We start from the raw sequence: 27,117 nt of genomic DNA, 5'->3' as shown, positions 1-27,117 counted from the left end.
TAGTTCTCAGTTAGACAAGGGGTTAGATAAGGCATCTCAACAGCGTTTATATGGCAGAAAGCGCAAAGAATATTATATAAGTACAATAGTCAGTGTACTACCACTGGACAAGTCTATTAAGTAGGCTACATTTACATACACAGACAGACACACATATGTGAATTTGGATATTTTGATCAGGTTGGTTTAATTAGGCTATTAAAATTTCCTCTTGGGCAAAACACACAAAAGGGTAAAAACCTCTTTTTCTATTTCCATTTCCACTGGCCCTAAATTTACACACGGACAGACAGACAGACAGACAGACAGATAGATAGATAGATAGATAGATAGATAGATAGATAGATAGATAGATAGATAGATAGATAGATAGATAGATAGATAGATAGATAGATAGAAAATTTAAACAGAGAACAAGAAGTTAACCCATCAGAGAATGATCCAGCTTTTTCAGCTCCAGTTTTTCAATAAAGAAATATCAGTGACATCAGAACGGAAACCACAAGGGAGGCGAACATTCCTGAAATAGTTACAATAGTTGCATTCTGGTGAGAGACTGGTACATTAGATTTCCAAAAATGGTGTGTGTGTGTGTGTGAGAGAGAGAGAGAGAGAGAGAGAGAGAGCGAGAGAGAGAGCGAGAGAGAGAGAAGTGAATTTTTCCGCTCACATCACGTTTCCCTTCTCTCTTCCCTCTTGTTAATCAGCTCGGACAGGCTGCGCAGGCGGCCATGTAACTATTCTGCGTGCGTCAGCGACCTCGTGCGCGCGCTCGCACACGTCTCAGGTGTGCGCCAGGTGTAGCCCCGGACCCGCCCACAAGGCAAACTCCTGTCAGCCATAAACTGCAGCCTGTCAGTCCGCAAGAGAGCACCGCAGAGGGAGCACAACAGGTAAGAGGCTGATGATTTACCGGGACGCCTGTTGGATTCTAACCTGACTGCGTCGCTTTCAGTCCAGGTTTTGTCAGTGACTCCGAGGCCGTTTTGCTTTCAGTTACTTCATTGAGTTCACGCACGTTTCCTGGAGCTGGAGATAAGCGGATGCTGGTCAAAACTATAACTTTAGTCTTTGCTGAAAGAGGGACAGCAGCTGAACAGACACTGCTGAACAGTTAGGCTAAATCACAGAAACTGCTTGAGATTAAAACTATCAAAGGGGGATAAAGTGCAACAAGGTCAGTATCACATCAGGCTTTATTGTATTTTGTTCAGATTATTGCATTACTAATGGAGATACAAACAGCATCAAACACAAAGTATGATAAAGTCAGCATCAATATTCAAATATAGCCTGCTATATGTACAGTATATATATATGTATGCCTGTATGTCCCTATTGGATCAATGCCATAAAATATGATAAAGCAACTCAGTATTTTGTATTAAACAACACTTCAGTCATGTGAATATTATATCACATTTATTTGAGCTTTAAATATCAATTCACTTTGATAAAGCCAATACTATTAAAGTACTATTAAATGTGATTAAAAACTGGAGATTTCACAAAAAGTATGAAAAAAGTTAGTAGTAACACAAAGGCTGGTGTAACTTCCCACAGGAACATTAGATAAAGCCAGTAACAGTTATCAATACATCGTAGAAAAGATCAGTTAAGTTAGATAAAGTCAGCATAAATCAGTAGTGAATGATACCTGTGACTCCATATCACAGGTTATGGCTTTAGTGTGGACAAAAAGGGATTTTGTCCCCCTCTTGCATTGTTTCATTTAAAGGCTTTAGATGATTGAATAGGTTAAAGTATTGAGTACTTCACAAAAAATAAAAGCAAAAATTTGTGAAAAGTCAAAAATAAGCACAATTCTGTGTAGTCTGGGAACCATTGGCATACATTAGTAGGCTGGCATCACCAGACTAATTCTGGAACCGCTCAGTTCATTTTCGATTAGGGGTGTTATCAACAGGTGCAAACCAAAATGCTTCGGGACGCAATTGGATAGACCTACAACCAATCACAGCAATGAAACGCGGTCAATGGTCAATTAAACTTACCAAATCCTGTTGGAAGTACAGCAAACACATCTTTCTTATCAACAAAAGCTTTAGATGCAGATGCAGTTTGTTCTTCTTTTAGAGAAAATATACCGTCCAGCACGTTTTTATACTGACGTCATAGCGGATTCAACAGAAACAGTTCCATGTCACCGGCAGCCATCTTGGTTGTTTACGAAAATGCCTCAATAAGGTCAATAAGGTCGCACTCCTTTGTACATTCATCGTATCAAACCCGCCTCATATTAGATAAATGGTTGTGATTGGCCTGACCAGATCCAGGGCGGGGGTAAATCTGTCTGAATGGGAGGGGGTCCAGACACATCTGCCAGAGCAAATAAAGCATGAGCTCGCAGATTCGTCTGGTTCCTAGGCTAATAAATTAGCTAAGTTCTACCAAAACTGAAAGTCACTAAGGGCTATTATATGAATCTCTTAGGATTACTGTAAACTTTGATAAAGGCATTATAAATCTATTGAGAAACACAGGCACACTGTTAATCCCTAAAGTACCATAAAGTGTAGGATATAATACTGAAGATTTAGAAAAGTTAAACACTGACTACAGTACCAAACATATAAAACATGTAATGTCAGTATAAGTGCAAAATTGGGATCCTACGTATGTCCGTATGTGGATACCTCTGTCCACAGCTGTGTACCTCTGGGGTCAGGGTATGTTCATAGGTTGGGGCCCTCAGTTCCAATGAAGGTAAATTTTAATGCTACGGCATACAATGATATTTTAGACAATAGTGTGCTTCCAGCTGTGGCATCAGTTAGGGGAAGACCCTTTCCTGTCCGAACTTGACAATGTCCCTGTGCACAAAGCCAGGTCCATAAAGAAATGGTTTTCCCAGTTTGGTGTGGAAGAACTTGACTGGCCTGCACAGAGCCCTGACCTTAACCCCATCCATTACCATTGGGATGAACTGGAAAATCTTGTAGAAAGCCTGCCCACAAGAGTGGAGACTGTTATAGCAGCATATTCACGTGTAGGGTTTTGGAATGAAATGAAAACGATCAGTTATGGCTGGAATGTTAGGGCGACCACATACTTTTGGCCGTGTTGTGTAGTTCCACAAATTCTCTTTAGGTCAGTATAGGAACATCATATGAATCTTATGGTCATCTTATAGGAGAAAGAAATACCATAAAAAAACAAACTAACTTGCCATAAAGAACCATAGAAATACAGCATGTTGTCTTGTCATTGTTACCCAGTTGTTTCAGTTGATGCAGTTGTTTCCACTCACCATTACTTAAGCTTTAAACTACATCTGACTGAAACAGAAACAGATAATCTGTGCAGGACCAAACTTGTGTTTGAAAACTCCCATTTGTCACTATGAAGAAACAGTTTTGTGTTTTCTCAAAGCGCCACTCGGTGCTCAGTCAAAGGGCGAGTCTGACTGTACCCTGCACTGTGCTCCGATAACAGAGCCGCAGAAAGGAGACGTTATCTTTACTTCAGCTGGGCGGAGTGCGCTAATGTCACTTACACCAGCTCCACGTGGCGCCACAGTGTCAATTATTAGTTAATGAATGACAGCAATAATAACAATAACACTACCTGACCTGATCACATTTATATACACTGGACCTCTAACAGTGTTATAGCCTCCATGTGTTTGGATGAATCAGGAAGTTGGGTAACTGTTCAGTGATGGTGACAGTTTGCGTTCTCTAGCAATGACGTTCCGTAATATAAGAGATTATGTTTTCAACCTGTAGCTTTATGTTTGTCTGGTGTCCCATAAAGATTCAAACAGATTTGGGTGATTTTTAGATTTGGTGTGTAGGTCGCCCTCGACACATCTCTGACCTCTGTCATTACACATTTATCTTTTTTCGCTATAAATGTTATGCTATGTTCACATGCTAGTGGTAAAGTCAGGCATCCTGGACTTAGGACGTTGTTATGGCTGATACTGTTTGATACAGTAATTCTTTGGTAAAATAGAAACTGTGATGTGGTTTCCAGTCAGTCGTGATATAAAATCAAGCAGATGGTGATACTGTTGTTATTGCTCCATTCATCAAATCATTTTTCATATTAACAATGAATCAAAAGACTAATGAGAAAGGGCCACTCGAGAATTATTACGAGAGCTTTTTAGCCTATTTTAGCTTATAGTTTTAGTTTTATGTCACATTTAGAAAAAAAAAGAAAAAAAGTGGAACATCTAGATTAATGGCTAGCTACTGGAACAGTGGTACTAGCGATCCTATCTGCCTCAAGCAGATAGATTTGAAAATGTATCTCTGTTTTTGCCTTCAACACACCCTTAACTGGTATTTCCACCCCTGAAACCAAAGTTTTATTTTAACGCTCTCCCAAATGGATACCTTAGAAAATGCTAGCCTCATGCTGTAGTGTTAGCAGGGAAAACAGTGCTCACCTTATGTGTCTGCATCAAATACTGTAAATTACTTGTGGAAGTGTGTGTTAAGTGAACAGGCTGCCCCTGTGCAGTTGCCCTGCGTTCTGCAAGTAAAACATTGTTGTGATGCTGTTGTCTTACTGACTTACCAAGTAAACAGAGGAATCAGTCATGCATGTTTAAGTGTTTCAGGCTGAGGAATGCTGAAACCCCGACTTAATATCAGCTGTTAGCATCTCTGACTCTCTGCCTATGGCTCTTTCTATATTCCTCATATTTATCTTATCGTCCATCTTTTTCTGCTCTAATTATGTTTATCTCCCCCTTTCCTTCTGACTTTATCCTTCTCTTTGTGTTCTATCATATCTCTCTTTATTCTCACTTTTCCTTGTCTCTTCTTCACTGTATTTTCTCTCTTGTTGTTCCTGTTTCTCATTTACCTTCCTCTTTTTCACTTTCTCTCCACTCTCATCACATTTTTCCCGGATCTCTCTTTTTTTAATTTGCTAGTGTTTATAGACATTTTTTATTTACTCCATTACTTTTTTCTTTTTTGTATTCTTTTCTTTTATGTACTTTTTATTATTTTATTTTTTGATAATTTTTATTTAATTTTTTTTAATATTATTGCTTTTCTTTTAACACATGATGCTGATTATTATTATTATTATTATTATTATCATTATTTCATTTCCTTTGGTGATTTCAATCTTTTAATTTCAAATTTAAATTCAAATCATCTTTATCTGCAGTAGTAGATGACTTTATGATGAACACATGTACAAACTACACTGACACACACCCATTCTCTCTCTCTCTCTCCCTCTCTCTCTCTCTCTCTCTCTCTCTCTCTCTCTCTCTCTCTCTCTCTCTCTCTCTCGCTGTCTCTTTAATGTGTTTTAATGGGACTACATTCTTTCCCTTGACTCCGGCCCAGTTAACCAACCAGACCAACAAGAAAACACAACTCTTCTCTCTCAGTTTTGCCCAGAACACACCCACCCTCTCTCTCTCTCTCTCTCTCTCTCTCTCTCTCTCTCTCTCTCTCTCTCTCTCTCTCTCTCTCACCTCTTTACCTTTTACTCACACTTGCCAAGATGGAGTCCAGTTATAGAGACATGCTAAAAAACCCACCAGGGTTTCCAGCCTTCTACTGACCTTTTATATTAAAGTAAGTGATAATGCACGACTAAGAACAACTGTACAATTCAACTGCAGATACCATACTTGAGTTTCAGTACTGTTTCTAAATCAAATTTGATACCATACTTTGAGAAAAAATGTGGTAGCCCACTAGAGGCTTGGTGATGTTGTGACTACTTGCAGAGCTAATTGGTGAACTAACTTACTGTAGCTGGCAAGCTAACTGCTAACACACTAACCAGTCAGGAACATGCTAGCACTAGTCACCCACAATAGCTCTGAGTTTCATTCTATTTTGTCTGTACTTTGGCGTTTACCCTCCCCTAGCATTTTGTTCTTAAAATTGTACATAATTTAAATCAATAAAGAGTTATTAAAGGAAGTAGAAGCTCTCTGAGCTAACGAGCTTGCTAACTGATAGTGTGAACAGGACTGGAGTTCATAGCAACTACTAGCTAGTTTCAAACTAATGATTTACTAAATCGGTTAAAACAGTCAAACTTAAGAATGTCCAAGCTAGTAAAGACTATAGTAATGTGTCAGTCGGTTGCTGGGAAACATCATAGCGCTGTCTAATCAAAAGCTAATTGACTATTTGAACAGGAAGTTACTGTTGCATCATGGGCTGTAATACAACCTTCAAAAATAAATGTTTTAGGTGGCCAAATGATACATTAAACTTAACTGCCAATCTTTTGTAAATGTGGGTATGACTTTATTTTATTTATATATGCATTCATGTAGAAATCTGAGTGAGTGGGAGATATCCAATTAAGCCAACCTAGCCGACAGTATTTGGTCATTTACTATACATTATTAGCATAATATTTTCTAATTTGAAATATATTGTGTTTTTTGTAAAATGTAATTGTTCTGGACGCTGCGTGGTTCTTGCATGTTTGGTTTGTTGGAGCCACCTGGTGACAGTTAATAGTAGTGCAGCCTACTATAAAGACAGGAAGTAGTGTTCATTTAGTGTCAGTATTGCAATGAGGCCAGTACAGTAATTAAAAATCTTCTCAGTTGACATCATTATTATACAGCATTTTGAAGTGTAAGGTCAGATATTGTCAATAATATTACTTCTCTGACTCCTCTTAATGGGTAATATATTAGCATGCTAATGTTCGTTCTGTCAGTTAGCTAATTCAATTAACTAACAGTATGTAATAGTTACACCTGGCAGATAGTATGTGTATGAATATTTAGCAACAACTCATCTCTACATAGTAACTAGTTTTTGTGGTGCAACCCGTTTTTAATTTAGTGATGTGTAGATCTCCACTTAGTAACCACTTACATTATAACTAGGCTAAGTTTGAACTTAGGAACAGCTAGTGCAACCATGCAGCTCCAGACATTAAAGCATCACTATTGTTTCTATGGTTACAGGCATTTTCTGAGGCAAGTCTTCTCTTGTAAAACCAGAACATTAATTAACAATTTAAAAAGCTGGGGTGGCAACCGTAGTTGCAGTGACTGTTTTCTGCTCTCCGGCCATCACCATGTTTTGCTCTTACAAGAGAAGAGGCTTCAAACATGAGGTCTAACTGGTTGGTTTGGCAAATGTACGCCTGGTTAACTTTTCCAGAGATATGATAGATGATGTCATTGTTTTTAGAAAACTTGTTTGGTTTTCATCTGAACAATGAAGATTCTCACGGCCTTCAAACATTCCTTAAATATACCTTAAGCATATCTGAATCTGTGCACGTTAAACTTGTCATAGATTCTGTCATTCCCTGATCATTTGTAGAATGAAGAAATTTAAAAAATCTTGACTGAACATTTTTCAGATATGTTCAATATGAATATTTTGTCTGATATGTTGATATAAACCATTATCCAGAGAGAGGAGCAGTTATTACTTCAAGGGATGATGAAATTAAATTTTCTCACAATGACACACGAACAAGCCTGTTTTATCATGTTGCAGTGTACTTCCATTGCTATGTGATGAGTTTTTGTTCAGGGTGTTGTCTGTCTGTCAGCTGTCAGGATGGTTTAAAAAGGGGAAAAGTATGTCTGTGTTTGCTTTCATTCTCTTCATTCTGTTCCTTTCATGTTTGCAGAAGTGTTCACACACATCCCATGTGAAATCTGAAAAATGATGAGCCGTACATTTATTTTCTTAAAGAAACTGAAATCCAAAGTCTTCAAATTCAGGTATTAAGTTGCTCTTAGAACAATTTCTAATAACACAAAACATAAAACAACGTAGTAAAGCCACATTAAGTGATCTAAATCTTGAATTGGTAAAATATTAACCAGGTAAATTTGAGAATAATATCACCCTCACCTTAATGTAAATGTTTAACCCCTGCCAGCTGGTTCGATGAATGCACAGGTCAGTAGTGTTTCAAAAATGTATCATTAAAAATATATAATTCCTCTGCTACTAGTCAAATCCAGTAGGGTTTCAGTGGTTGTTCAGGCAGGCGGGGCATGTCTCATTCACTTCCTCTACCCGTATAAGTATAAGTATGTAGCTTCTGCCGCCCCAAAGTTTTACTGAACAAGCTGTCTATTGTGTGCTACATTCATTTCTATTATAATACAAATGTCAAGTTGTCTGGTATGAGGAACACCCTGAGGTGGCATCTGGCACCCATCAATCATTAACGCGATGGAATTCATGTATAGCAGTAGAAGGGTTCCCATAAACCTCTAAAAAAGCCTCTCTGCGCGGTTCATTAGTCACTGCGCTCTGTGTTACAACTCTGACATCAATCTACTGTTTTATTCTGTACAGGGACAATTTTCAAAGTCAATGTGAGATTTTTGTTGTTTTTGTTGTTGCTTAATTTCCTTGCTGCATATCAGCTTGCTGGCAGTAATGAAATGTTTAACTGAATACATTTAGTCCTAATGACTGTGAGCTGTACTACTAATGGTGCATGCACAAATTTAAATAAACAGTTTTGCTAAAAATGCAAACTTTAGGATAAATCTGTGTAGAAATGTAATCCAAGATATTAAAATAACAAGCTTAATGTGCACCGTGCGGAGGTAGCCTTAGTTTTATAGACATGAGTCAGTATTACAGTAAATGTATGCTAAAGTGTTAGCATATGGAGCTTGCTACAAATCAATACAGTGAATGAAATTGTTAGCACAGAGCTTCAGTGTTAGTCTGGAGCTTCCAGTCACTAAACTTATGTCAAAGTGATAATGGAGCAGCTGTCACCTTACATGCTAAACTGAAATCTGCTGATAGTGATAGATATAATGCTCTGATAGTGTCAGTGTTTATTCTTTCATCTGAGAAGGGCTGAGTGTCAGTACATTGACTGTCATTTTACAGAGAGGGTGTTACTGTACAGTAAATTGTTAACATTGTGTCTAGTGTCACTCAACATCCTGAATGGTAATGTGTTAGCATGAAGGCTTCTATCACTCACCACGGCAGACTAAAGTGTTACCATGCTGCCTACTATGACTCGTCAAAAGGCTTATAAAAACCATCCTAAAAACATGATCTGTTGCCGCTGGCATTGCACATGTTGATTTTATTATTGGCCATAGACTTTAAGATTCTAGCTGAATGCGACATCATGTCACAAACTGCAACTCAACAGTGATTCATGGGAAAGTAGGAAGTTGGATGGAGATGGCAGGTATGTTAGGAATGAGGGTGTGAGCCTTGAATGGTAGACTAACACACACACGCAAAATTGTTTGGAATGGTAACATCACATACTTCTGAGCATGTCTATTATGTAATTCAAATATCGATGAGTGGGTTCGCTTAGTCGCAGGTGAACGAAATGAAGCGAGAATCCCGCCGCCCCCCTGTTAAAAATTAACAAATCGCCTATTGCATATAGGCCTAGATGTTTCTTAGTTTCAAGGTCCCTGCATACTGTACGATAATAGCATTCTTACAGGTTTACTGCATGACACACTGTGTGAGGTGAGGTGTGTTAGTCCAATAAAATCGCAGTCTGTGTCAAAGTGATATCAGAGTGTGTGATGAATGCCTGGTGAATCGCAGCGCTAAGATGTGAATAGGAAAAAAATGCAAATAAGGCACAGGTCATCAATTTACATGATCCATTTGCGCTGCTCCCATGGTTGGAAAATGTCTTACTTAATTCAAATTGAATTAAGTAAGTAACCAAAGCTGTAAATCAGCAGACTGTTGGAGTGTCTCGCAGTGTGATCTAGGACCACAGATTTCACCATGTTTCTGTCACGATTGTAAGCTTTTGTCGATTGTCACAGTGTATATGGGTCTTTCAAGTTTTCTTAGCCAAAAAGGCCTGGGACCAATCACCTTTGGGTCTGTGCAGAGCTCTTCTGCAGTGCAAGTGATGCATTTTACATTTACAGTTAGTTTGGAATCAACAGAAAAGAAAAGAGCAGAGGCCCAAAGTGCAGCAACAGAACATCCTGAGAGGGAACAGTGCAGCCCCTTCCACTAGGTTTGACTGACATGTGAAACAAACGTGGTGACTAAATAAACACAGAGGCAGATTTCACAGATTACCACTGTAACACACATTAGAAGTCCTCTCGGTCCCTCGTGTCTGACACCTCACTAGGGTTGTTGATGTGTTGCCACGGATTTTAGGTCTATGTGACAATATGTCTAAGTGGATCTCTGGTGGATCTAAGCAAAAATCCATGAGAGAACACTAACAAAAAAAGCTATTATTCATGTAACATATGCACTTTTCTAAATCAGAAGCAGGAGCATGTCTTGATGAAATAACTCCTGGAATGCATTGAACTTTACAGATTTATGGTACTTTATATAACCTTTTGCAGGTGATCTAAATGTAAGTATTTTTGCCATAAAACTGAAGGCGCTAAGACATTCACACTTCCCAGAATACCCATGATTCACTCTGATTCAAGGAAATATTCTGGTTAATGGTTTGTGCACAGATGTGAAATCTGAATACCAGCGCCTCTTAATGTAACTAATTAATATCTTTATATCTTGTTTGTTTAACCCTACTTCCAGTCTTTATGCTAGGCTAAGCTAATCGTCTGCTGGCTCTAGCTTCATATTTAGCGTACAGACATGAGAGCTGTAACAATCTTCTCATAACTCTCGGCAAGAAAGCAAATAAGCGTATTTCCCAAAACTTGAACTATTCCCTTAAGGGACGTACATAAATTAGGATTGTGGTGCTGATTGTAGATACGATTTGGGCCACATATCTGTTGGACCAAGTCCATTCCTGTCTGGTACAGTTGGTGTTGACAGTTTGTCGTGTTTAAAGATTCAAATCCTTTGCCTTCTGATCCGGTCACTGCCCATTGTATTATATATAAAATCTCTTTTCCATAACACACGCACTTATTCCTGACTTCAACTGGAAACTGACACATAGTCTCACTGAACTCATCTGAATGCTTCTCAGTATGTTTCTACACTGAAAGCCTTTCCAAAGGTCACATTCCCCACCTTTTAACTTAATGTTCAGGCCAAACGGTTTTGATTTTAGGGTTGTGAGTGTGTTTTGGAGCCCATTTTCTACATCTTGTAATTTCTCCTGCTAATGGATGCCTGAGAGTCCTAATTATTCATCTCAGTCATTTAAAAACTGCCACCGAGCTACTCCTGAAATGCATCTTAGTGCATTTTTGCATTTTATAGCTCCTTGTTTTTTCCTTCAAGTTTTAATGAGTGTTGTTTTGCATTATGCAGTACCTCCAGGCTTCAATTTGGCATCTGGGAAAACTGGCTTGACTCCAAGACTATGGTCACCCAGTGCTTGTTACCCATTAAGCCTCATCGGAGGGCCGAGTGGGTGCAGGCTGGATGGGTGCTGGGTGGGTGCTGCAGTGCTTGGAGAGTAGATGTTGTTGTTATTTTTGTCGATGTTCTAGTTATGGAAGTGAACTAAAAGATGAGAAAGTGAAAGAGTTTGAAAGTCTTCATCATCTGCACATCTTTGTACTCCACTGTCTGTCTGTCTACATGCACACACTTCCTTTTTGTATAGGGGGAATTATTGAAATTTATATAATGATCATGGTGTTTGCTTCTACAGTTAAAGGTGGGGTATGCGATTCTGGAGAATGATATAGAGTGAACAACAGCTCGGTTGTCCCTACAGTCAGAAAACCAGCTCCAGACAGCGATACTCACAACTCTCCTGGCACTATAGCTATACTCACAACAACAACATATCTTGGCAGACGACAACGGAAGCTGAATGTCCGTGGGCAAGTCATTTAACGTTACCTGACACACATATCATGGCTGGAATGGCTTGAAGAGTGTTGTGTGGCCCAGAGCCAGGGCTGTGTTCAGTTTTTTTCAGCGCACACACTGAACGGGCAGCTAGCGTACTGTGAGGAGATATTCGCTGAATTTGACAGAAAGACGTCTATTGGATTAGAATCGCATACCCCCACTTTTAATTTAAACTTAAAATTTTACATTTTGCTTTAGACTTTCTGCATAATTTCAGAGCATATAGATTCATTAATTTTAAATATTTTAGTTTTTTAACATAACGTGTTAAAGCAGTTAACACATTTTTGCCAAAGACACATGAATAGTTGTGATTAATATATCTGAATATCGGTGTAAATGTTTTTGATTATTATTTTAGCGACCCATTTGACAAACAGAACACTGATTCTAGAGGGTTCTGCCAGAGACCAGATTACACTGACGATGACAACATTTGGGACCGTTTTTCAGTTGAATATTCTTAGAATATCTGCATATGGCATGTGGTTAATTTATGGTTAATGCTAAACTAAAACTACTTGGTTAAATTTAGGGAAGGTCATGGCTAAAAACAACAACAAAAAAACAACTACCAACACAGTTTGTTGGAAACAGGACATGTAGCCGGCCTTTGGCGTGTAAGTCAAATGAGTTCATCCACCATCTGCCCCTTGTACGATGGCAGAGTTGGTCCTGTGAGGGTTTAAAAGTACTGTGCATGGTCATTATAGCACTATATCCTTTTAAATTTGGGTTTAATTACCTTGAACTACAGGCTTTGGCTGATGGCATCCATATTTGTTTGCCACTTCCATATTAATAATAGTCGCCAAGTCGGATATATCGGACCTCAGAAAAATCCTAGTTCTCCAGTCGTAATTACAACTTGGATGTTGATGTGAACAGTATTTACAATTTGCAAACTGGTAATTACGATAGCATTGCTGTTGGCTTAAACCATCTAATATGGCGATTCCAAACAACCTAAACGACAAAATAGATCGGTCGTCAGCCTTTTGGGTCATATGAAAGTTATTTGATCAGCTGCCTTTATTGTTGAAGTTTGGGTACGTTTGGGCAACAAAAACTGCTTGGTTAAGGTTAGAAATACAGATCAACTTTACTGTTAAAAGAACTTTGCATGCCCAACCATTTACCCCGAACTGCTTTTTACAGCTCAAAGTATACTTTCCATGTCCACTTAGACTCATGTCCATCCACAGGCAGAAGAAAATTTCTGACCACACCAACAGACGTGTGAACACATTCATGTATGCAGGCACCCAGTGTAGTATAAACAGAACCACATTCACATCCCCTGTTGTCTGTGACTGTTTTGGAGTATATCCAACCCTTTAGAGGTTTTGTAGTGCTATAACAATGTCAATGGAGGAGGACATTGTAAGAAAGCCCTGCACACCTGTGTATGTGTGTGTGTTGGGTGGTGGTGAGAGCTGCGTTGTGCCAAACCTAAAATAAGCTGTGGTAATACCTGTATGCAGTGAAAACATGCCATTAAGCAGTCTAGTGTACACGGTGAGTGAGGGACAAAGTGATAGTACCAAAACATGTCTCATTATTTTTTTTAAATGCAATTTATCGGTTATGTAGAAAATTTGACAAACTCTTTTAAACACAGTTTACCCTCCCGTTTTTGAAGGCGCCATTAAAAATGAAAATCCTGAAAATCTACTTTTCTGTAACTTTGGCTGTAATCTGCCTTTTGGTGCCAAATTGATTTTCCTTTCAGTTCATCTTCTGCGAGATTCGCAAATTCTCCCTTCTTTCTGTAATGAAAAAAGGAAGTCAATTTAGAAAGTGACGCAGGACAACAGAACATGATGTAGAGAATTCAACGCATGTTTTGTGTGAGTGCTTTTTAAGAAACACAGAGGCTGCAGAAACTGGTTGTTTTGCTCTGATTTACACAGATAATGATAGTGGAGAGAGTGAGAGAGATGTGATCTCACACTAGTGTAATTGTTAAATGCAGAGGAACTGGTTCGACTCTGCTTCAATTAACAGGGGAGGAGACAAAAGGGAGAGAGCAAATACAGGAGAGGTGATATGTTGCTTATTCACCGCATCATTAGGTACATACAAACTGGTTCTACTGTTTACTGTTTTATATAGTTGGTGTGTTTACAGTGAGAGAGCGAGAAAGAGAGAGAGCTGCATGCCACTATATAGCACACTGCACAATCCAGTTTGGATTAGGCCTTGGATTAACTACTACAGCCGGACAAACCTGCCATGTAAATGTTGGGTTCATTTGTACAAACTCATGTAAACAGCATTTTATTTCAAATTCTAGTGGAGATCTCAAAGTTTCCAAAGAGACCAAATACACTATGTATGTATGTAAGTATGTGGACCCCCCTGTCCACATCTGTGAACTTTTGGTCTGTTGGTCATGGTTTGTGCCCCTTCGTTCCGCTGTAGGGAAGTCTTAATGCTACAAAGATACAGTGATATTTTAGACAATAGTGTGCTTCCAACTTTGTGGCAGCTTGTGTTCCCGTCAAAAAAAAAAAAAAAAAAAAAAAGAATCTTTAAAATAGTCTGCAAAATGGTGACTGTGACAAACTTATTTTTATATGAAACATTCCTGGTCATTAAATGAGCCTGCAGGGTGTCTCCTACTGTTCACTCCCAATTTAAAGCTGCTGCTGGTTCAAAGTGCACGAGCACACAAGGTGACATACCACAGCTGTGAGTCATGAGCAAGGCATGCTGGGTAGGAATGTTACCTGGTGTACTTCATCACACACAGATTTATTTGCTGAGTAATGCCGTGTCGTTATTATGACAGTGCATGTCCACAGACTTATGAACTCTGACCTTTTAATAGTTACAGATGATAAGAATGTATCATATTTAATCCAACGATTTAAACCATTCTGATGGATTTTAAATTTACTTTTAAAAACAGAATCTAACTTCCATAATAGTGTGGATTTTACTTTTTTGGATTCATCTTCTTTTTTTAAAAATTTTATTTAAGAATTTTTGCCATTTCTTTTTTTTTTTTTCTGGGAATAATCTGCCCATGCATTATGAATGCATGTGTATAAAATAGTGTAAACAATATAATAAACAATGAGCTAAATCATTTTAAAAGATTTTTCTAAAGATTTTAAAAATGAACAAAACCTTAAAGATAAAAATGATTTTGAAAAAGTCTGGTCTCACAAAACAACCTGCACTCTTGTATTTCTGGGTGAAGTAAAACGCAGTCAGATAGTATGGATATAGGCCAGACTATGTAAATGACTAAGATGATAGAGTGATTCATAACTTCCTGCGGGTGGAGAAGCAACCTCACCTGACTGCGTGATATTATTTGTTCAAACAGGGAGAGTCTGCAGTGTCTCATCTGAAAAGAATGGGACGCTCCTCTGAGCTGCTGCTGCTAGAGTTTTTCAGGGAGGGAAAGGAACTCTCTTATCAGTATAATTTTTACTTTAGTAACCAATAGAGAATTATAAGACGGTGTAGTCCCTCATTCGTCCAGGAGTGTTCTATCGTAGAAAAGGTTTCAGTCGTAGTCATCTGGACACTGTTTTCAGAATCAAGACGTTTTGGCTCCCATCCAGAAGTCATTCTCAATTGTGAAAAATGGACCGGGAACTCAGAAATTTAAGCTACAATCTCCTGTTGTGCTGGTAGCTTAAATTTCTGAGTTCCCGGTCCATTTTTCACAATTGAGAATGACTTCTGGATGGGAGCCAAAACGTCTTGATTCTGAAAACAGTGTCCAGATGACTACGACTGAAACCTTTTCTACAATAGAGAATTATCACCAACTCTGCAGATCTACGGAGCTTTTTAGCATATAGTTTTGGTTTTACAGCACATTTACTGTATGGTTCAGTCTCATCTGCCTCGTTTCCTGCAGCAGCAGGCAGCTCTGACTGTACACTACCTGCCCAACATCAAACAGCAGACAAAGTTAGCAACTAGCTGATGAAGAACGTCTAGCAGCTAAAGAGTCAGATATTTTCCTCAGCAGTTGGTGTGGACCAAACCAGGGCCAAAAAAGAGAGTGCCTGTTGGACTTCAGGTGGACACAAACATGACTCTAAATGGGATTAATGCAGCTTTAAGAAGTTTTCAACAAAAGTAATCTCACCTCTACTTGAATAGTATTTAGTCTACAGTACTTCAACTTGAATATTGTAGTACACTTTACAGAATGGTCACTAGGTATGCCCAATGCTTCAGTCCACAGCAATTTATTTTCCATAAATTTTGATTTATAGATTTTCATAAAATCCCCAGAGGAAGAATCTTAATACATTTGGTGAGCTCCACCATGATGACAAATGAATGACAATCACATTTTTTGCACAAGAAATATCAAAATGTGATGTGTCAAATATCCTGATCTCCTTCCTGCTCCGCAGAAGATTCAATTCAATTAAATTTTATTTATATAGCGCCAATTCACAACAAAAGATGAACCCTTTAGATTTTACCGTCACCCTCCGGACAAACTTTACATTTTTAGCTCCACTACTGGTAAGGCTCTAAGAATAGCTATATCAACAGTATGTGTAATGACGGTTGCAGTATCTGGCAGGGTTTTAGACTTTGTTTGTGTGTGTGTGTGTGTGTGTGTGTGTGTGTGTGTGTGTGTGATAGACAGAAACAAGGCCTGAAAAAAAACAAAGTCAACAAAAAGGTAGAGAGAGCTGCAGGGAGGCTCCGCCCTCCTCATACCTGCCTGCTTATCAAGGTGTGTCTGACTTGGTGACCTGCCACAGTTATCAGGCCCCACCCAGACACACCCTGGGGTGGGAATTAGAACTCATCCAACTTGGGTGGGGGGTGAGGACTGGAACCCTGTGATCCAACCCAACCCAAGGTTTGGTGATGGTATATTTTTTCTTAGCGCTGACTTGACTGGACTTGATAACTGAGTTCCCATACTGTTAAGGTTATTTTTTGTGTTAGTTTGTTTATATTGAGTTTTGTATTTTGTATTGGGGCAGTTATAGCCAAAGATTTTCTTTTTAAATTCTATATATTGGACAATTAGTTGATGATGATTACTATTGATTTAATACACGTAGATTTAGTTTTAGTATATTTTGAGTTTTGCTGTGTCCATAATAGTTTATATACTTCATACAAATCGTATACAGTATGTATTATATAAATTGAGTAGTTTTTGCAGTTAGAATATTAAAAAAATTACTTTACTGTTTTGCATTTACAGGAAATTATGTTAAGTTATGTTATAAACCAAGTTGTTGTTTTTTTTACAATTTTCCTAGAGCTCACCACCATCCACAATTTAGTTTCAAAGGTAGTTGCAGTGCATTATTGTGGCATAATGGTGTCCGTTAACAGAACAATCAATAATCAAGGGCATTTTAGTTTCAAAACTGACTTTTTTTAAATATAGTGAATACACTACAGACTCGAAACCTGCCTAGAATGTGAATGTAGTCTGGAATTGAGACACATTCTCTGGCCACATATTTAGTTCATCCTGTTCTCTTTAGTTTGGTGTTCACTTGGTTTAGCTTGGTCCAGTTTAGTGGAATGTTTTTGACTCATCCCTTCATTCATATGTTTTTTCTCTCTCTGTTTCTCTCTCACACAGACACAGACACACACACACACACACACACACTCACTGAGAGGTTGAGTAAACTGATCAATCAGGCACAGGAACCCTGACAAACTCTGGTCGGATATTAACCAACAAACTCACATTCTCTCTCTCTCTCTCTCTCTCTCTCTCTCTCTCTCTCTCTCTCTCTCTCTCTCTCTCTCTCTCTCTCTCTCTCTCTCTCTCTCTCTCTCTCTCTCTGCCTGTCCATTGTGGTCAGTGGGGAGGTTGTAGTTAGGGTCATCTCCATGTACACAGTAGTGCAGCCCACCCACTAACACACAGACAAGCCCTGTGGTCTGAGCTCAGTCAGGAAATTAGTTTTGTCTGTCATCATGAACACTTCTCTCTCTCCTGCAAGTCCTGCAGTGAGTATTTTAGAAACATTTTATAGCTCAGAAGATGTTAAAAAACATCAGAACAGATGAGAGATAAAGTTTGTCTTTAAAGCTTTACTGCTGAAACAATGTGCTAGGTTACAAAGTATTTGGACAGTTAGTTAATGGTGGTGTTTTAGCAGTTCCTTTTTAAAGTCTTTGTATTGAAGCAGTTTGCTCAACTTGGTCTATTTCAGGCTTTAGTATCGAAGCGTTTAGGCCTACCTAATTGAATCCTTTGGAATGATTTAGGATAGTAAGTAACTGTAACTAAAGTTGGTTAAAGCCTAGCTGTAGTTGATCTTTTTAAAGCCTTAGTCAGAGAACTGGCTAAAGTTGGGCTTTTATAAGTTAGTATATGAATGTATAGCTACGCTTGGTGTTTTTAAAACCTTAGAAACTTATCTACAATTAGCCTTTTTAATATTGAATTACTGGGACGTTTAACTTAGCTTGTTTTGGTAATTTGGAAGCCATGGTTAAGTTGGTCTTTTTTAACCTTTAGTGTTGGAATATTAGCTTTTGCAAAGCATTGATATTTACAGAATTGGTGAAAGGTCATTTTAAAGCCTTAGTGTTAAAACAGTTAGCCAAGCTATGGTCTATTTAAAGCCTTAGTAGCTAGAATTAGCCTCTATTTACGCCTGCAGCACACGCCACACGTGTCATACAGCCACAAGGAGTAGTCATGGTACAGTAGGTGGGGTGTGTCAATCCAGCGAGAAAATGTGATAAGATTTCTACTTTTATGGAGAGTTGACATGTGTATTCTGTGTTGCTTAAGTTGGTCTTTTACAGCGTTAGTAATGGAATAGTTAGCTAAATTTGATTTGAAAGCCTCAGTACTAATAGTGTTAGCTTAAGTTGGTCATTTTAAAGCATTCATTTTCAAGCAGCTTGCTAGATTTTATTTTTTAATGTCTTAGTATTGGAACATTTTGGAAAATTTGGTCATCTTAAAGTAAGGGGATACCTACTAGAGTTGATCTTTTTAAAGCCTTAGTATTTAGAGCATTGGCTAATATAGTTTTTTCATAAGCATCAGTATTGGAACATTTAGCTACACTTGGTCTATTCAAAAATATAGACATGTAGCTACAGTTAGCCTTTTTTAATACCAAAGTATAGAGAGCCGGAGTCATGATGTCAAGTCTGGGCTAGCCTCTGTAGCATTTCAGCATTTCTTTATCAGTCTTTCTGAAATAATGTTCCTGGGATTTATTGTTCATATTCTAAGACAAATCGGCATCCACCACAGCACTTGCTATTAGAAATTGAAACCTTAGTGATTTTTAAACAATGATTTCTTAGTGAGAAAAGAAATAAGTACAGCTCCCTTGAAAATTTACAAGCATCCTTAGGGTACTTACATCATTGTAAATTGGTTTCATCCATATCCATAAAATTCACAAAAGATCTCTTCTAAAATACTAAAAACCCCCGCGACTCGCGTCTTTTATTGAGCTGTGATGTTTAGCCTGCAAAGGTCTAGGTTGTTTTTTGTTGTTTATGTTTTTTACTGTGGTTACCAACATTTATAGTGATACAGATAACAGCATTTTAAGCATTTCAGATTACATTTATATACTACTAATTTGTTTTCCCAATTAGGTTTTGCTGGGAAATGTAATTAGGAAAACAAATTAGCAGTATATAAACATAATTTAAAGGAGTCAGGGTTGGACAGTAACTTGGAGAGAGCTATAGCATCCACATTCATCAGGCACTATTTTACTTTATAATGAGATTTTTTGAAAAGAAAGGACTTTGTTGGATCCACTGAATGTCACCTGCTACTTAAATACTGTATATTTTTTCCATCATCCTTTTATCAACTAGAAACTCCTCTCTGCTCCCTCAAGCCCCTACCGATGTCCATGTAAACTTTCTCAGAGGGATTAAAACACAGTGGACTTATTTTGATTGCATTTAATCAGACTCACTATGTCATGAACACCCAGCCCACTCATGTTGTGAATGCGTCCACTCATATGGCGAGTAAGGGAATTAATTGCCTGCTGTCCATCTGTAGGTTTTATATATGTATGAAGATTGATTTCCTCCTTTTTTTAAGATGAAAACATATATACAAGCCACCTGGGTTGGCTGCTTCAGCACAGTCTTACAATGGCTCTCTGTGGTGGGTTTCAAACAGTGGTGGGTGGGAAGCTTCTACCAGCTGAGAATCTGTTCAGCAAGCAGACTTGTATTGTGGTTATCAACACCTCAAACTTATAATCTTCGTCTTCAGAACAATACTGAACAGTTCTGATGTTATACTATAGAGCACTTTGACATTTGACTGCTGAAACCAACTTAAAAATGTTGAAGAGATTTTTCACTTTTTTTTTTTGAATACCGTCAGCGCTGTCATTGGAAATATCAGACTTTGTGTTTCCACCTCATTTGCTGCCACTCATTCTGCTTCAGATTTGAACGATGACTTCCACAGAGCAAGGTTATCCATCATAGTAAACACAAGCAGAGGATAATGTTTTTACATGACACCCTGCTTCCTGTCACTCACCTGACACGCTGCCAGGTAGAAATGGGTGTCTCCTTCAGGACACAGTCCCTCTAAAGGACATGTCACCTGACAAACTGCGCTGCCTGCTAGTCAGGATATTAGTTCATTTCAAGCTAGGTGTAACTGTAAAGGTTGGATTTTTGTATCTATTATACTATATTGGCTTTTTTTTTTTTTCTTTGAACAGTCACGGCTAGTCTAGATAAAAACAATGGCAAAAGATAACAGATATTATCTGGCGCGCTGTTTTATATAACCATTAATCATAGTTAATTTTTAGCCTAGTTCGTATGCGTCGTTTGAAAATGAATCAAGAAATATTTTTGTAATTGACTGATTAATCGTTTCAGTTGTTTACAGGGGCACTCCGCCAATTTTACACACGATCAGTTTACTCGTTACCACGAGTACTCCCCAACCTGTGAAAACAGCTATATAATGTTTCACGTGACTCATCTTGGATTTGATTAACATAACATCCGTGTTATAAACTGGGGGTGTGGAGTTTGAAAGAAATGGGTGTTTAACAGGCAGGGAAGGCCTGATGAAAGATGATATTAAGTTGCATTATGGGAAATCTAGAACCCAGTGTTTCTGGAACTTGACTTTTACGAGGGATAAAAGTCACGATACCTTAACCTTTTCTGTTTCCATTTTGACTGTTCTTTTTTTAATCTGTCTCCTGTGAGTTCCCCAATTTATTAAAAGTGCAATACTAAATTGATGGAGCCCTTTAATCAAGCAAAACACATCCTCTGATTTCTAGCTCCACAAACATGAGGAAATTGATGCTTGTCTCTGTTTTATATAATTAGAAATTGAATATCTTTGGGTTTTAGACTGTTGGCCAAACAAAACGAGACATTTGAAGACTTCACCTTGGGCTTTCAGAACTTGTGATGGCCACGGTTTTCACATTTTAAAGACTAAATTAATTGATTAATTGTAAAAAAAAATAAATAAATCACCAGTGACAATGTTAAGTCAATTTTATTTATATTTAAGTCTAAAATCTCGAATGACCTAAAGCACAATTGTACACTGTCGGATACTTTATTTTAGTGCTTCAGACTTTCCAGACTTCCTTTCAGATTTCTCTGTCTGATTCTGACTGAACCGCAGATAAACTTTAGTCCACTGATGTGTTTTATATCTCAGATGGGAAACAGTTGTGTGCTGGTATTTAGGGCAGCCTCTCTGTGCTCCAGTGAGCTAAAGTGCTCGCTGGAGCATAATTCAGTCTGGAGGGCAGGATTCACCACATTTCAGCCTTTCTTTCCCATCAGTCCTGTTTCTCTCCATTCCACACCAATGAAAAAGTTTATTAAAGAATCAGAGGAGGATGTTTTTCCCATTGGGTTTTGCTTTAATACTGTAATAATTAAAATAATAGAGATTGAGTATATTTTTTAAAAGACTTTTTCACTACTTTAGCAGCCAATAGGATCAGACTCCCAGAGGTGCTTGGTTGCTGCCAAAGCTGCTGGTTGAGAAACATAAGGCAGATTTACTGTATGAAGGTTACTGTGATGAAAGTTGATAAAATAATGAAAATACTCTGTTTCTCTTTAAAGTCTCCAGAGTTCCAGAAAAACAGAGAGGACTTCCCTGCTTCACTGGGCAAACTACGGCAGCTGATAGAAGACAAAGTTCACATCCTACAATTCCCCATCACTGAGGAGCAACAGGTAAATTACATGAAAAAACATTATAAAATTAAGTGTATATAAACCCTTATGTGAAGTTACTTTGTACTTGCCAACCACTTAAAATGTTAATACTGTGTATTATAATACACGTAATGGGGTAACAATGTAGTTAAATTTGTTCCAGGAATCTCCTTAAATTAAATATAAAAACAAAAGAAGATGAAAAACAGAATTAAAACATATAAACCAACAATGTCAAAGAATCGTTTTGTAACTTTTTTATGAAGAAAACTTCTTTATGAATTAAGTTTATTATTATTTTTATTATTATTACTATGATTAATCAATGGAAAAAATGTGCATCTCTGCAAATAATTGATCAAGTAGAACTTGTACAAAGGGAGATGCAAATAACAAATGATTGTGCAAGGCATGAATGAAAATGCAGTGTACCGTTTGCTATCTTATAAATTATATGCAATGGAGAAAATCTGTACAGAAAGGTGCATACGTTACAATGTTACACATTACAAGAATAAAAATATGGAGTATGACTGGAAATATATTGTATGAACTGTATTAAGGGGTGCTTCACACTGTAAGTGCCAGATATAGTAATATAATAGGAATAATGTAGATGTATTCCTATTTAATGGTAAATTTGATCATGACATTTTCCAGTTGGACAGATTTTAAGGAAAGACTTCACTCTTTAATGAGTTAAATGTCTACAAATATAACTGAAGGTAGACAGAAGCTGTTTTAGAGCAGCTTTACTGGAATCTGGAACGGGACGCCTCGAGTAAAAACAGTTAGATGATTATCACCAGTGTAGCAGAGGCATCAAGTATCGTTTTGTCTTGTCTTGACATTTAAACTATTTTTTTTTTTTTTTACCTGATGTTTTTAAAACATGACTCTTTGCTACAGGGTACAGGACTAATTGCTCAACACTGCCTTAACTGCATTCCTCCTAACAGTTTAAACTGGGATTTGTTTTTACTGGTACTCTCTTTATGCCATTCGATTTTTCTCTCCATTTCTCTGTGGGAATCTATGTACCTTTTCTGTTTTTCACTGTCTCTCTTTCTCCCTTTCCTTTCCCTCGTGGCCATGTTCAGAAAGGCTGCTCAAATCCAATGTATTCTATACCTTATTAAATAAGTGTAATGAGCGTGATGTCTGGAAAAGCATTATGCTCTAAGTGACAGCCCCCACCAGGAATTTACAATCTTGCAATTGCAAGGATTAACACAAGTTTGTGAGATCTTAATTTTTTTCACCTCCCCACAGTTTTTCTGCTCTAAATTGTCACACTGGAAGAAAGCTTACTAATTTTACCAGTCTTGCTCTGTTTTTTTGCATAAATATTATCCAATTAAGAGCCATTTTTCTATATATCTCTGTCCAGATTTATCTATCTATCGATCGATCGATAGATAGAAGTACAGATATTTTTTGAAACAGTAAAATGTCCTGTCCAGTACATTTCTTGGTCACAATTGTTAAAAAAAAAAAAAAAAGTTAAGAGAACCTGTTTATTATGTTTGGACTTTTGGACTTCAAAAATAAAAAAAACAAAACCTCAGCAATATCCTGGAGGGATTGAAAAGTGAAAGATATCTAAAAAAAAAACGTGTTTTCAATGTGGACTAAAGATCATATTTGAAAAACAAATCAGATATGGCTTCTGTGTGAACATAGTGCCAGTTTGTCTCTCAGACTGAGTCACATGGACAGACAGACAGAGAGATAGACAAAGGGAAGGGTGAGGGTGATCATCATGTTCTGCCAGAATGACTCAGTCGGTCTGTTGTCTTTCAGCCCACAGCCGCTCACTGAAGGACTCCATCACTTCGACGAGTTCAGACTCACAACCTGATTAGATGACACCTACTCCAACTTTATCTTTACTCGAGTGTCTCTTTTGGTTTTTCCTCTCGTCTGTCTGTCTAATCAGTCTGTCTACCCTCACTCTCTCCACCTTTTAGCTGGTGATTCATCACTCTCTTCTGTTTCACTCAACATGTTGCTATGACTGACAAACAGAGACAGCAGACTCCTGAGAGCTGAATTATTATATGGATACATTCTCATATCAGATACTCTTCAGACTAAATATTATATGATGACTTATGGAGCATTTGTCTGTTTTGTCTTTGTATTGTTTGCACACTATTTTTTCTCTAAGATTCACTATGTAAGGGTATTCCCTTTCACCCCGGTAACTAAAAGGAGAATTCTTTATTTTGATGTGTCGTTCTGAGACAGACCTATAACTATAAATCCAGCCTAAAGATATGGCACTGTCTTATTGACCATGGTTCCACAGGAGAAGAGCTTGATAGCTGAAGGCTCTGGCTCACATTCTACTTTTGGAAACTCTAGGAAACACAAGTAACCCTGCATTCTGGGAGCACAGGGTTCTAGTGGGGTAATAGGGTACTATGAGCTCTTTAACATATGATATTACCTGACCATTAAGAGCTTTGTAGGTCAGAAGAAGAATTTTAAATTCTATTCTGGATTTTACAGGGAGCCAGTGCAGAGAAGCTAATATGGGAGAAATATGATCTCTTTTCCTAATTCTTGTCACTACACTTGGCACAGTGTTCTGGATCAACTGGAGAGTCTTAAGGGACTTATTCGGGCAGCCTGATGATAAGGAATTGCAATAATCCAGCCTAGAAGTAACAAATGCATGGCCTAGTTTTTCTGCATAATTTTGAGACAGGATGTGCCTGACTTTTTGCAATGTAGCGTAAGTGAAAAAAGGCAGTCCTTGAAGTTTGTTTTATGTGGGAGATAACTCTGAGATTCCTTACGGTTGTGCTGGATGCCAGGGCAATGTCATCTAGAGTAACTATATCTTTAGATAAGGAGTTTTGGAGGTGCTTAGGGCCAAATACAATAACTTCAGTTTTGTCTGAGTTTAACATCAGAAAATTGCAGGTCATCCAGCTTTTGATGTCCTTAAGGCATGCTTGAAGTTTAGCTAACTGGTTTCATCTGGCTTGATCAATAGATATAATTGGGTATCATCTGCATAACAATGAAAGTTTATGGCATGTTTCCTAATAATATTGCCTAAAGGAAGCATATATTAGGTGAATAGAATCGGTCCAAGCACAGAATCTTGTGGCTAACTTTGGCGTGCATGGAGGATTCATTGTTGACATGTACAAACTGAGATCGAACTGATAAATAGGATTTAAACCAGCGGTTTAGTGCGGTTCCTTTAATGCCAATTAAATGTTCCAGTCTCTGTAATAGGATGTGATGGTCAATGGTGTCAAACGCAGCACTAAGATTTAACAAGACAAGTCCAGAGACGAGTCCTTTGTCTGATGCAAGAGGGTCATTTGTAATTATCACCAGTCCTATCTTTGTTCTATGATGCACTCTAAATCCTGACTGTAAATCCTTAAATAAACTATTGTTATGTAGAAAGTCACACAACTGACTGCCGACTGCTTTCTCATGATAATAAGATTAACAGATAAAGTTACCATGGCCAGCTAGTTAACATCATGTAAACACAGAGCAGCTGCCAGAGGATGTGTTACAAAGTTTCTATAACTTCTCTGTCTTCTCTTGTGATCAGAGTCTGGTGTGTGAGGATAACACAGGACGAGGAGGACTGTGGAGGTTTGCCGTTTTGAGTGAGCAGCTGACCTTTCACCTCCAGCAACTGCAGAGACAGACAGAGCAGGAGCTCAGCAACATACACGCACAGTGAGTCAATGCCATGTTGTGTTTGATACAAGGAAGCTACTATATATATGAGAGGGCACACAAAGCCTTAATTTCTTTGCATTTGTCTGTTCCCCACTTCAGCAGAGTGGATGCTTGCTGAGGGTTGAACCTGAGTTGTGTCTGAAGGACATTTTCTTTGCATATTACTCAACCCTGGTGCCCATTACACTCTCTTAAAACTCTTTAATGTAAAAAGGTTAAAGTAAAGTAAGAAAAAGTTAGTTACAAATATTACAAAATATGATTCTATTTACTAAAGAAACTCAAAAGGTTGTTCATAAAATTTGACAGTCAACATGCGTGTTTTAGGTCATAAGAAATAACTTATGAATCTCAAAATATAGATTTTGTAAGCAGGAAATACAGTCAGGGTATGGACTGTAAAACTAATAGATAGAAATAAAAGCCATAGACAAAATTCACAAAAAATGGTAATTTTTTGTTTCCACTCTTTCTTCATAACTGTCGTTCTGTTCATTGGAAAAATATTCTCTATATTCCTAAAAACAGTTTATGTTGCATTTTGGCAAAATCCTTACTTCTTATTTCTGAAACTGGACTCTCCTCTTTATAGAAATCAGGACCATATTCAATTCAATTCAATTTTATTTATATAGCACCAATTCATAACGGAAGTTATCTAATTGCGCTTTTCCTATAGAGCAGGTCTAGACGGTACTCTTTATAGTATTAATTACAGAGACCCAACAAATCCCACCATGAGCAAGCATTTGGCGACAGTGGCAAGGAAAAACTTCCTTTTAACAGGCAGAAACCTCGGACAGAACCAGACTCAATGGTGGGCGGCCATCCGCCGCTGCCGTGTATTATGTATTGTATGAACATGTGAGTAGGAGGCAGCTCTGTGTTGGTTTGTGGGGTTTTGTCACAGAGCTGAAGCATGAATGTGAAAGTTTCCTTGTATCTCATAACAGCAGCAGGTTCTGCTCCACTGGAGAAAACAACATGATCCTGCTTACATGTGTGTGTGTGTGTGTGTGTGTGTGTGTGTATGTGTGAGTGTCTGAGAGAGAGGGAGAGGAAAAGACAGAAAACGAAAGTGAATTGTTCTTTCATGCTTTTGTTGTCTTGTGTGTTTGTGGGTGTGTGTGTGTGTGTGTGTGTGTGTGTGTGTGTGTGTGTGTGTGTGTACATGCTCCTGTAAATCTTTTGTAAACTCCTTTTGTGAGGACCAAACTGACTTTAAGTTTGCATTAATGTACTCTTCACAAAAGTCAACAATTAATGTCCATGCTCAAATCTTTATTTTATTTTTCTATTTCCTAGGTTTGGTTGCATGAAACAGTTGGAGCACTGATCTGATATCAGTGATCATTCTTTTCCAAAATTTATAATATGCAACCCTATCTGAGTTGAACTGTTTCAGAGCATTCTTTTAAGTAAAGCAATGCAAGGCTGTAAATACACATCACTACTTTACTATAACAACATC

At 37.9% G+C, this 27,117-nt stretch overlaps 1 protein-coding gene across 6 annotated transcripts in view; it reads left to right on the top strand.

Moving 5' to 3' along the window:
* Positions 1-701: 701 nt before the first annotated feature.
* LOC122865508 (cingulin-like protein 1) overlaps positions 702-27,117 on the top strand; it is a 66,224-nt gene continuing 39,808 nt past the window's right edge. For 2 of the 6 annotated variants that reach the window (XM_044174027.1, XM_044174026.1), the window contains exons 1-3: positions 17,634-17,723; positions 21,834-21,947; positions 25,513-25,643. In XM_044174027.1, coding sequence (XP_044029962.1) covers positions 17,691-17,723; positions 21,834-21,947; positions 25,513-25,643 — 278 coding nt within the window. In that variant the 5' untranslated portion in view covers positions 17,634-17,690. Of the gene's footprint in view, positions 894-1,005; positions 1,178-5,493; positions 5,571-17,633; positions 17,724-21,833; positions 21,948-25,512; positions 25,644-27,117 lie in introns of those variants that run through there. The other 4 variants (XM_044174029.1, XM_044174030.1, XM_044174031.1 and 1 more) reach the window with 4 other exon arrangements.

The sequence above is a fragment of the Siniperca chuatsi genome, linkage group LG18, assembly GCF_020085105.1.
Source record: "Siniperca chuatsi isolate FFG_IHB_CAS linkage group LG18, ASM2008510v1, whole genome shotgun sequence".
Lineage (NCBI taxonomy): Eukaryota > Metazoa > Chordata > Actinopteri > Centrarchiformes > Sinipercidae > Siniperca > Siniperca chuatsi.
The sequence above is the reverse complement of the archived record's forward strand: the minus strand, read 5'-3'. Positions and strand labels throughout refer to the sequence as shown.